The 12,237-nt window shown below is 57.3% G+C and overlaps 1 protein-coding gene across 6 annotated transcripts in view; it reads right to left on the bottom strand.

Annotated features, from left to right (window-relative positions):
* Positions 1 to 9,674, bottom strand: part of TCF7 (transcription factor 7) — a 35,522-nt gene extending 25,848 nt beyond the window's left edge. For 2 of the 6 annotated variants that reach the window (XM_058540409.1, XM_058540401.1), the window contains exons 1-3: positions 8,635 to 9,674; positions 8,399 to 8,465; positions 7,768 to 7,892 (exon numbers count right to left, since the gene is read on the bottom strand). In XM_058540409.1, coding sequence (XP_058396392.1) covers positions 7,768 to 7,892; positions 8,399 to 8,465; positions 8,635 to 9,084 — 642 coding nt within the window. In that variant the 5' untranslated portion in view covers positions 9,085 to 9,674. The remainder of the gene's footprint in view (positions 1 to 7,767; positions 7,893 to 8,398; positions 8,466 to 8,634) is intronic. The other 4 variants (XM_058540387.1, XM_058540415.1, XM_058540394.1 and 1 more) reach the window with 3 other exon arrangements.
* Between the last annotated feature and the right edge of the window lie 2,563 nt (positions 9,675 to 12,237).

Genomic DNA, 12,237 nt, shown 5'->3' with positions numbered 1-12,237 from the left:
TCCTGGGGCCTTGGAGTCCTGCTGGAGACAGCGCTGGTGAGAGGTGCTCTCCACACCCTGGCTGAATCACCAACGGGCCTCTGGGGTTCAGTTCCCCTCAGTAAACAGGGGGCAAGACCTGGACTCATGACCCCGGCGAGAGACTGAGAGTCAATGAAATAACACAAATATGGAAACCTCCACCTCTGAGGCACTCTGGCCTTGCATGTGCCACCATGCTCGGGTCTCCCTGACCAAAGCCCATTCTCTCTGTTGGCCCTGCTCGCACTCCTCTAATCACCCCTGTGCCTCACAGCGTCCACCCTGCCCCAGCTGCTGGCTCTGCCTCCCTCACCCTCCATGTCCAACTCAAACCATCTGCCGGTGGCACCCCCCTGCCCTTCGTACTGCCAACACACTGCATGTGCCCACCAGCCACTCCCAGGCTCTGGAAGCAGCGCTGCCTGGACATCAAGGTCACATGCCGGGCCCTCAGTGCTGGCCCTTCTCCAGCTTCACCTCACGCCCCTCACAGACCTCGGGCTTCAGGCCACCCTTCCAATGATCAAGAACATACTAATTTCTGCCTCTCCTCCTCTGCTCAAGCTGTCCCCTCGACCTAGAGCATTCTCCCACTCTCACCTGCACAGGTTCTGGGCCAGCTGGAACCCTCCTCTCTCAGGAAGCATTCCTGGCTGCCCCAACTGGCCTCTCTCCCTCCTCAGTGCCCTTTATCCAACTTGGGCAGAACCTCAAAGTTGACTCTGAGCCCCCAGGACTCAAAGGACCCCTTGCCCTGCCAGGACTGAGCTCTAGGAGGGCAGAGGCAGCCGTCGTCTCTGGGCTGAGGCAAGGGCAAGTATACGGGGTAGAGGGAGGCTCAGTAAATGCCAGTAGGGATCTGGACCCAGGATTCTAGATACAGCAGGCACTATGCTGCCCACCAGCTGAGGGCCCAAGGGCCAGGTGGGCCAGACAGCTGTCCTCTTTGTGCTGCCCCAGGGGAGCTGGCTGCTGAGCTGAGGAAGGGAGAGCGTCACGGGCCCCAGTCCAGCCTCAGCTTCAGGAGTACTCCACCTACTTGGTACGGCATACTTTACGAGGGCCCTTTACACCCAGTGTTAACAATCCCTCCCACAGTGGCTTCCACTTGTGACGCACCTACTATGTACCAGGGACTTCACATACTCTTATCTCATTCCATTCCACAGTAACCCAAGGAGGTAGCAATCCTCATTATCCTTGTTTTCAGATGAGGAAACTAAGGCCTAGACGGGTTAAGTAACTTACCCAGGGCCACTCAGCCAAGGAGTGGCAGACGTGGTATTTGAGAGTGGCTCTTCCAGACTCAATGCCTTCCCTTTCCACTCCTCTAAGGGGCCTTGGACAAGTCCCTTCCCTGACCTGGCCTTACTGTCCCCACCTGCAAAAGGAGGGTTGTTATCCGAGCATCTGTGCACTGTACTGTTGGGGGAGGGGGAGCCCCTGTGACCTGATAAAACACCTGTTTCCTCCAACGGAGTCTTGTTTGTACACAGTGGCAGGAAGCAGCCAGTCACAAGGTACGAGGGAGTGTGACTGTATGGCTTCGGGACCGCAGCTGCCCAAGGAGGCTCAGAGGGAGGCTGTGGCTCCCCTTGCCCCTCCATGTGGCTCTGTACCCACTCTGATCCAACCTGACCTCAGCAGTTATGCGACTAGAAAGCAGTGCCCCTGGAACCCATTCTTACAGCTCAGCTAAACCTCCCTTCCTGCAGGTGGGGTGTGGTCTCAGGAGACCATGGGCCGCTGGCAGCCTCAGGAGGGGACCACAAGCCCTCCCCGCCTTCAACCCTACTTACACCTGACTCTCAGGGCACCTGGGGAGGTGGGCAGAGCTGGTATGAATATCCCCATTTGCTGGCTGTGGAAGCTGGCTCAGTGAAACCCTGGTAGGGCTGGGGGAAGAATATCTGGGTCCTGGTGGCCAACTCAGGGCTCCCTGTCAGCCCTTCCACCTTGCTGTCCCCTAAAATTGCAGTCCCTGGGGTCAAGATGGGGCAGGGGTCTGCAGAATAGGCTTCTTTCACAGTGCCTTCCTGGCCCTGAAAGCCATCCAGGGGGCACCCTGAAAGCCCAGTCCCATCCTGGGAGCAGCAGTGCAGACTTCCCAAATACTGCAGCCAGGACCACACAGCCTTCCAAGTCAGGAAAGAACACAAGTCCAAATAACTTGTAAGTCCCAGTGCCCACCATGAACCTATTATATGAACAACAAAAAGAGGCAACTCCATGTTGGCCTTGCTTGCTCTCTGCAAGGAACCACAGCGAACTGGGGCTGCAGGGAAGCAGAATGCCAGGATTCTCCCTACCTCTTCACCCTAGAATTCTCTTTGGACATATGCTCCAGGGAAATAATCAAAATGGATACTAGGAGTGATTTGTTCAGAGCATTGTTCCCTGTGAGCAAACTGCAAGCGACCTAACGGATAAACAAACAAGAAACATACAAAAATCTGACATGGGCATTGTCTGAGGCCTGCAGACACGCACCCCCAAACCAGGGGAAGCACCGGGGCAAGAATGGGGGGTGGATGCAGGGGTGACCATGTGAGAAAAGGTCTGAGAGTGGTTTGGAGGCTAATAACCACGTGGGTCTTTTCCCTCTTTTTCTTACCAAATAGCTTAAGCCCCTAACACCTTCTATATGGCTAGGGAAGGGGGACCCCTTTCATATAAATCTTTGGGGTGGTGGGGGAGGATTCTCAGGATGGAGTGAGTGGCTATGGCCCTCATCCTGGCCCCAGGAAGAGCACTCACCCTCCCAAGAGTCCCTGGGTAAGGTAGGCCATCGAGGAGGGGGCCTGTACACCTGAGTCCCGCTCCCAGGTTCAGATCTCCAGACCCCTGCGGCCAAAAATGGAGATACTGCCCTCCAGATGGGAATTCATGTGGGGCCTACCACTGAGCCACCAGTGGCCCCAGAGGAGCCACGACAACAAAGGAGAAGGGATCAATTATCGCCAAACACCCACTCCCGGAGCCCAGACCATGCCAGCACCTCCCTGGCACTACTGCCTCCAGTTCTCACTCCAACTCTGGGAGGAGGGCTCCCCACTCCCATCGTGCAGAAACTCAGGCTCAGAGACACTTCTGACAGATGGGCTGTCTTTGGTCCAAGCATGGCAACTCCCTCATAAACCAGCGCCAACCACCTTGGCCTGCAGACCTGCCAGGGCAGGCAAGGCAGCAGAGGCCTAAGGGGATGATGAAGGGTCAGAGGTCTCTCACAGGAGGTGACATTTGAATGAAGCCTGGAATGAGGAATAAGAAGGTGGCAGCTATGTGAAGAGCTGGAGAAGAGAACTCCAAGCCGAGGGAACAAGTGCAAAAGTCCTAGGGTGGGAAAGAACCCGATGGTTGTAAAACATATCAGGACACTGAGTCAGCTGCTATTTGGGGAGAGAAGAAAAGTACGGTGCAGACGAGGAGGGGTGGCAGCAGGGGCCGGCCACCCAGGCACTCAGGCTGTGGTAAGTGGTTCTGACTTTACTCCAGGAGCAATGGGAAGCCATTGCAGGGTTAATCAGCCAAGAGACGGGATCTGACTTATGTTTGGCTGCTCTGTGGAGCCTGGATTGGGGGTTAGGGTGGGGGCCAAGGTCGGGGCAGAAGGACCCCGGAGGAGGCTTTTACTGCCATCTGAGTGAGGGATGGCGATGGCTTGGGCTTGGGGGTGGCTACTGAAGTGGAGAAGTGGAAGATTTGGGATGTCTCGGGGGGAGCCAAGGTGCCTGCCAGTCCCCTCTTTGTCTTCATCTGTCAGACAACTCGGCACCTTCAGGAAGCTGCTCAGCGGATCCTCCGCCACAGCCCAGGCAGGGGTCAGCTCTGCCCAAGATGCCCCCAGCAGGGCCTTTTGTGACAGCACTCCTCCAGCCAGGGCCTGGTTCGGGTCTATGCATCTGTCTCTACTCAGCCAGGCACTCCCAGAGGCAGAGGCTGGTTCTGGTCCATCTAGTGCACAAAACCTGGTGCCCAGCCTGTGCCAGACTCCCTCCTAACAGGCTTCCCTCCAACCAGTGCTGGTGATCAACATCACTAACCGCCCCCCTAGCAAGGCCCTGTTGCTCTCTCTCTGACGGGTGTGGAAGGCTAGGTGGGTGCATCTCCGCAGAGCTTCCCCAGACAGGCTGGCCGTGTGTCAGCAGCACTTCCTTCCTCTGCTCACGTCCTGCTCATAGCCTCACCTCCTGCTCCTCCAGGGCTCATTCGCATAACCCTCACCTGGACCTCAGACCTTGGAGTCAGGGAACAGAAGCCCGATGGCCAGGAGCCCAGGTGTGAGTCCACTGCCTCAACTGGGCTGCTCCACACTGGAGCTGACGCCTGACCCCTTGGCTTGGGGTACACCCAGGCACCAGGGCAGCTGTGGAGGGCAGGCACAGGCAAACAGCCCTGAGGCCCTGCAAGAGCCAAAAGGCTCAGATTTTTTGGGGGATTGAGATGTAATTCACATACCATAAAATTCACCGTTTTAAAGTGTACAATTCAATGGCTTTTATATATTCAAAAGGTTGTACAACCGCCCCCACTATCTAATTCCAGGATATACTCATCAGCCCCCAAAAAACCCCCATACCCATTGCAGTCCCTCCCCATTCCCCTCTTCCCTCTGCCCCTGGCAACCACTCATCTACTTTCTGTCGCTACAGATTTGCCTATTCTGGACATTTTATCTAAATGGCAAAAGGCTAAGCAGCCTTCTAGGCTACAGGCTCCTAGTGGAGCCCACAGAAGGGACCACAGGAGTGACACAGCTGCACGTCCCTTCTGAGATGAGGATTTGCGCTAGACTGTCAGTCCCGCACATCCAAGAGCCTGAGTTCCCCTAAGGAGCAATGCCTTACTCATCCCAGAATCCCCTCAAAGTCTGGCCCTGGACCAGCTCACTGGCCCTCCCACCCGCCCTCCCAATTTCAGAGCAGAACAAAGAAAACAAAACAAAACAAAACAAAAACAAGCAGTGGCTACTCACCTAGGCTGCTAAGTGTCTGCAAGCCTACATTAGATGCCTGACAAACATCAGCCGTGAAGTAAGCTTTGACCTAATTCCCCCTTCCCAAAAGAGTTTACCAGGAGCCAAGTACAAAAAGAAGCAACCTTTTTGGAAAAAAATCTTCCTCTGCCCCCTGGCAGTTGGCTGTGAGATGGTCATTCAGCCCATTGCTCCTGGCAAGGTTCGAGTCTGCCTGCTCTAAGGTATCCAACACGGTAGCCACATGGGCATTCCACCCACACATGGGCAGAGGAGGTCCCTGGCATGGGTTTTCCCTGTCTGGGAGGCCAAGTGATTGGCCGTGAGCTCCTCAGCACAACTGCTAACCAACTGGATTCTCTCAGAGAGGGCTGGGCAAACGGCGAGGGGGTCCCAGTTCTAAGGCCCACGGGCAGGGCTGGGCAGCGTGTCCTCTGTCCCCTGAATACGGGCTCAGGAAAGCACAGCTTTGGAAAAAATCTCCAAAGGCAGTTTCTCCTCAGAGCCCCTGCAAGGGGCTCCCGACCCACTTCTGATTCCAGACACAGGAACTTTGAATCACATGATAAATGTGCTCCCAAACATGGGCTCAATCAATTTTGCTTTTTAAAAGCCAACCACATTTTAAATGTCCACACAACTCTTCCGGTAGCACAAGCCAATTGTTCTTACTTGCTATTCGTTTGTTAACTATCAGCTTTGCTTAAAAGAGGCTCTCCTGCATTCATGGACATCTTCCTCACCCAGCGTCACCCCAACTTAGGCCCTTTCCTCTGTCCTCATCCCCAGCCCCGTGAAGCAGCTGGTGCCAGGGCACAGAAAGTCAGTGCCAGAGCCATCTTCCTCCTTCTGTGTTCCCAGAAGCAGTGGGAGGGTGCAGCAGGGTAGGGAGGAAGACAAGAGGATTCGCCCCTATAGGAGAGGGTGTGACACACAGAAACGCATCTTCTGTAGCTTGAGAAAGATCCCAAAGTTGAAAAAAATAAATGACCCCCGCCAGGGAAGTGGTGGTGTGCCTATCCCGGCTCCCACTCCTCTCAACTCTGACTGCTGGAGTCGGCCATCCGTCCACCTACTCTCTGACGGGCGTGAGCTAAAGGACACCAAATGGTCCCATCACCACACCCTTACAGAGAACGAGGCCCTCCCTCTCTGGGCACTCTCCCACCACTTGCCCACCCCATAAAAAGAACTCAGCAACACTGCCTTTTCCCTGACCCTGCTGTGGAATCACAAGAAGCTGGAGGGGAGCCTGCCCTCCTAGGACCGTCTTGGGTGCTAGGCCTCTGTCTAGTCATGGTTATCACAGTGACCCCAGCTCCCATCCAAGCAACTCACCTGCTGGTGGTTTGGCAGTGGTGGGTTATGTCAACTTGGCCCAAAATCTAAGGGTGTACACCTTATAGGAGGCCCAAAAAGCATCCTTGTTAAGCATCTGCTTATGCAGGGCGGAGGCCTCTGGGGAGACTGCTGCATCACTGGCAGGGTCAGAGGGCAAGCCCCTCCCCACAGACTTGGAAGGAAGCAAACACCTCATGGACGGAGCCACCTCAGAGCAGAGAGTCAAACCGACAGACCACTCAACCAACACGCTCATTTTACAGATGAGGAAATTGGGGTCCAAAGCGCGAGGAGCTCATTTCTTGAGTCAACTATCTACCGTTCGTTAGACAGTTTTCTGGAACGAAGCCTCAACCTGTGTTCTCATCTCCTACCAGCTTCAGCATGCAACAGCTCTCAGAAACAAACCTCCTCACTCCCGAACTTAAATAGCCCAGCAGTCACCCTCCTTCCTCTGGGTGATCCCCACCACTAGCCACATGAGCCTCCCACCTACACTGGGCCCACATATGCACCCAACAGCTGCCCATCAGAGTCCCCCAAACCTTTCATGTACTGTAGGAGCTCTGACCTCACCCCTGACTTGAGCCAACTGAGGACAACCTGAAATACTAGTCTGATTTTTTTAAAAGTGTAGCTTTACTGCCCCAAAGCACTCAGAATAGGTTCTTCACACTTTAGGTCATCTTCACCAATGGGCAGAAAAGCATGGTTTGTAAAGATCATGAAATCTTTTCAAAGCACTGGGTACTTAAACCCAGTACTCCTCCTGCGTATTTGCAAACTCATTAAACAGGCCCTTTATCAGCACTACTGATTTGAAACACCTCTGTAAACCCTTCCTGGTGCATTTGAGACCAAGTCAGCTTTATAAAAACCCACTTTCCACACATCGTGTTCAGGGTCTTTCTCTGGCAAGGGGGCACTCATGCCAATAAGAATAGCGTGCGTAGAGCATGTTTCTCCTGTACAAATAGAAGATCTGAAGCAGAACAGCTTTTCCGCCCATTCCTCCAAGCATGGAAGCTCGTGGGAGAAGGCCTACTGCAAAGCTCACAGCTCAGACCACACTCGGAACACCACCCTCAGAAAGAGTGGGGGGTGGTCTCAGCTCAAAAGTTCTCGGAGAAGACTCCACCCCAGCATCACCTAGCACCAGGCCAGGGCCTGCACCTGCTTGCGAGCAAGATGGGAAGACAAAAGCCAACAGCTAGAGGGAAGAGGGGTGCCCAGAGCAGTCCCTCCTTCCTTCTGCAAAGTTCTCCTTCTGGTTCAGATCCCGCTGGGTGTGTATGGGAAAAGAGACCAGAACAGAGTTCTCATGTGTCTATTTTGTTGTAGGCAAAAGTCACTTCTTGCCCATGCCTCACATACCCGGTGGTCAGGGAGGCAGCAGGCACAAGGCAGGCTGGGCTGCCGGGGCCACTTACCAGCGGGGGCTGCGGCTGGGGGTGCTGCCCTGCTCCGGAGGGGGGTGGGTAGTGCATGAGCAGATTGAAGGCGGAGTAGACGGTGTCTTTGTACATGCCGCTGGCGCACTCCGGGGCCTTCAGGCCTGGAAAAACCACAGCTGGGTCAGACGCGCCAGCCCGGGCAGCTCGGGCTGAAGACTGTCTGCTCTCGAGAGGAAAAATAAGAATTGCCAAGGAGTCTCCTTCAAGTTGGTGACTTGAGAAGGAACCGGCTGGGGGGTCCTCAAAGTGCTAAGCTTTGACGAAGGACCCCCGAGTCCAGGCGTCTCCCCGCGCGGCCCCTACTTGACCCCCACCGGCCCTCGGGCCAAGGAACCTTGGCCACCGCTTTCTCCTCCAGACGAGGGGATTAGTCAGTCACCTGGGCAGGAGGGGAGGCGGAGATGGCGGGGGTCTGTTTACTCCTATAAAGGTCAGGGCACCGGAAGTGACTCGAGCCTGGCGGCGCCCGGGAAACCCGCCCCCCACTCCCTCCACCCCCTGGTTTTACCGCCTCCGGGAGCTGCAGTTGTGGGGGCGGCACCCCCTCTCTCCCAGCGAGGCCAGGGCCTTGGCGGGAGGAGGGGAGCCGGGCCGTGCAGAAACTCACCGTCCTCCAGAGACTCTGCAAGTTTGTCGGGGAAAAGTCTCTGCGAAGTGTGTTCCCGCCCGAGAGCCTGCAGGGAGATCCAGGGGGCCGTGAGGGGGGCCGGGGAAGCGGGGGCTTGGGACCGGGGACATGGGGGTTCTGAGGGATGGGGACTCCGGGGGCCGCGAGAGGGGGGGCGGGTCCGCGCGAGCCGAGCCGAGCGCCGGGGGCGGAGCGGGGCGCGGGCCGGCACTCACCTCGGCCCCGACCTCGGCCTCGCCGCCGGGCCCGGCGCCGGCGCCCGGGACCCCCGCGCCGCCCGCCGCGCCCTCGGACTCATTGACGAGCGACGACTTGAGCTCGGCCAGGTCGCGCTCGGGGCCCGCGGCGCTGTCGCGGCTCTTGTCGTCCTGCTCCTCGCCCTCGTCCTGGAAGGCCAGCAGCTCGTCCGGCGCGCCGAGGTCGTCGCCGCCGCCCGCGCCGCCCCCGCCCGAGTCCAGCTGCGGCATGGTACGCTCCGCCCGCGGCGGCGCGGGGCGCGGGAGTGCGGGGCGCGGAGCCGGCCCGGGAGGCGGCGAGCCCGGAGTCCGGACCTCCGAGCCCGGAGCGTGGCGGGCGGAGCGCGGGCTGACTCCGCCTGGGCGGGCTGCGGGCGTGGGGCGCGGGCGCCAGGCTGAGCCGCTCCGGGAGCTGGCGGGTCCGAACATCAAAGGCGCCGCCGGCGGGGACGCCGGGGGCGGGCCCGGCCGAGGGGCGGAGCCAACGCGCCAGCCCCGCCCCCCTCCCGGGAGAGCCTGGACGCGCCCAGTGGGCACAGTCTTAAAGGGCTCGCTCTCCCGGGCGTAACCCGAGCGAGGCGTCAGACGATCCTGAAAAGCGTCATCCTTCTCCTGAAATGCGGGGACTCTTTTTAAAAGAAACTCCAGACCCCGCTTGCTGGCCACCTTGTTGATTCCCGCTCCGCGCCCAGGTTTCTCCCCCAGCTGCCGAGGGCGCGGGTCCCCAGGCCTGTGGGGAAACGGGAGCCAAGGTGTGAACTGCGTCTGTGCCCCGGGCCCAGTACGTCCTGGGCGCTTGGACCTGGGGGCTTCCTAGAGCTTGGGGGCTTCTCGAAGCTGTGCTCGAACCCCGAGCCGGGAGGGTTAGAAGCCCAATTCTCTGCCGCATCCTCCAGCCATATGACAATCTAGGACCCTCTTCCAGGTCGCCCGCACACAGCGCAAACACAAGCATATACCCCTCGCACATTTATTGAGCGCCTGTCGCATGCGGGGCTCATACAGCACACATCTGTGACGGGCCCCTCAGCCGTGTGGCAGCTCCGAGGCGCGAACACAGTCAAGAGGATAAGGAGGAAGTATCCCGCCTCCCCCGTGCCCATCCTCCAGCCGCCCCCACCCCCACCCCCGCCCCGGACTCTCGCAACTCAGTTCCGCGCCTGGAACCTGCGGCCCGGGGATGCGAGGCTTTGGGCAGACACGTGGGCCGTGGAATTCTGACGAGGGCTCGGTTGTCCGAAGCAACTCAACCCAGGAAGTAGCGTTCCCGCGGAGCCCATTGACTCCGAGCCTGGCGCGGGCGGGCCCTCGCAAGATCCAGGCTGCAGGGGCTATAGGAGGAGCGCGCGACCAGGCGCCAGCTTCCTCCGCACCTACAAGGCACCAGGGGTCAGGTCCACGCGGGCCTCCACAGCACGCTTAGCCTCGGCTCAGCCACGGCATCTAGGAAAGACACCGGTCCTTTTGGATGGCAGTGCAGTAAGCCGCAGCCCTCAGCAGGGTTCTGTGCTGGATTCCGTGTAGACGTTCCTACCTCTCCCGGGAGCAGTGGAGCCAGAGGGTGTTTGGGAAGGGAGGGTGTCTCGGACGCCTTTCCCGCTCGGAGCCCCACAGGACCCCTGGCAGCGGCGCAAAGCTGGGCGGAAGAAGGCCACGCCGCCCCTCTGGGGCCAGGCCCAGCCTGGCTGGCTGCGGATCAAAGAGCCAGGGCCGTCTGTCTCCGCATTCAGATCCTATCTGCGCCGGCCCAGCGGGACGCCTCGGCCCTGCCCCCTCAGGGTTGGAGTGCCCACTTTTCCTCCCTTCCAGGGGCTGGGGGGTGGGGTCTGCACTAGTGCTCAGTTTGGCGATGGAGATGTGGGGAAGACCCTGCCCATTAGGTCTCCCCAGTCTCCTTTCCTGAGCGTGAGCTTGCTGCCCAGTCTCACCTCGTCCCCTGTGGGGGAGAAGGGGGCGGCTCCTGCCCGATGCAACCCAGTCGGGAGTGGAGGCGAGGCAAGAAGGTACAGGAGGAGGGGCCCACGGCCTCCCCCATCTCAGCCCCTGAGGTTGTCCAGTTTGTCTTTGACATGAGCCTCCCCTGGGAAAGCTGAATGGGAATACGGATCTGCCCAACCCAAAGGCTTTGGGGGTCCTCCTGCATTTGAGGGTGACAGCCAGCTTAACAGGAGCCTCCTCCAGGACAAAGGTCCCCAGATCCATCAGGTCCTAGGGCACACAGGCCAGTAGGTGTTGAAGTTTTCTCCAATCCATGGAGAAAGGAGAGAAGTCAGGGCAATGGTGAGGTAGTTTGTTTGTTTTTCTCAATAAGGCTAAATTTTTTTCAGCTTAAAGTATTAGCCTTTAATCAGAGATTATGAACTTTCTGCTTTATTGGTGTGAAAACAGCCTTTCTTTACTAAATTGATGGTAAGAATTCATTTTTTTTAACGTCCTTATTTGGTAAAGAAAAACTTGGCCACTCTCTGTTCCAAATTTCTCTGGATTTTTTATAGGGCTGTGAATCCCTAAGTCTGGGGACCACTGCCCTATGGGGTCCCGGCTCCAACCTCTTGCTCTGCTGGGTGGAACCAGGGGAGGGGGCAGGTGAGTAAGGAGAATGAGAGCGTGAGGAGGGGTAAGGAAGGGAGAGACCAGCTGAGTCACAGACATCCACAGCCATACTGAGATCAGCCTGAAGGCCTACTGAGGGAGCACTACTGTGTACCTAACTCTGGGCTCAGGCCGTGGAGAGGAGAGGGGGAGAGGAGGGGGTCCTGCTTTCCAGGAGGCATTGGCTGCTTGAGAAGCTGAGGAATTATTAGAGCTGAGTTTGTTGCTGGATTAGTCTATACAGACCATGGGCAGAAGGAGCTCAGATATGGTGAGATCAATGTGGGTGGAGTGATCAGGTTGGCTTCCTGGAGGAGGCGGACTTCATCTGGGCCTGGAAGGCTCTATAGGGCTTGGAGAGATAGGGAGGAAAAGGAGCTCAGGCTTATCCCCAAAAGGCAGGTGCGCCCTGCAGCAGCCCCTTGTCTGGTCAGCACTGATTCTATCATCATCATCATCATCATCTGCACAATGACTTCATGTTACTGAGTGATTGCTGTGTGCCAGACATCATGTCAAGAGCTTCACACACATTATCTCATTTAATCATCATATCAATCCTATGACATGGGGACTATTATCCTCATTTATGAATGAGGAAACTAAAGCTCAGAGAGGTTGAGTAAGTCACCCAAGTTCTCACAGCTTGGAAGTGAGAGTGTCAGAATTCCAAACCCAGGCAGTCTGACTCCTGGGCTCACACCCTAACTACCACACTCTAGTGTTCCATTAGTACCTCTAAAATTCCAGAGGGGGTCCTTATCTTCTTTGTGGTCTTTGCAGACAAATGCTGATGAATGAGCTGTCACTAATACAGTCCTGACTTTTTGGGTGGCTCATGTTGCATGGAGGGGCCATCAGGAAGATTGGGGAATCTCCCTGGCTAGTCTATATAGGGTGGCTCAAGCCCTTTGCTGGGTGGGAGGACCCAGAGGGTCTCCCTTCAGTCAGATAGACCTCAGTCTGTACCATCTCTCCCCTGGGCCCACC

Source organism: Diceros bicornis, chromosome 1 (assembly GCF_020826845.1).
Source record: "Diceros bicornis minor isolate mBicDic1 chromosome 1, mDicBic1.mat.cur, whole genome shotgun sequence".
Taxonomy (NCBI): domain Eukaryota; kingdom Metazoa; phylum Chordata; class Mammalia; order Perissodactyla; family Rhinocerotidae; genus Diceros; species Diceros bicornis.
This window is presented reverse-complemented; position numbering and strand designations above follow the sequence as displayed.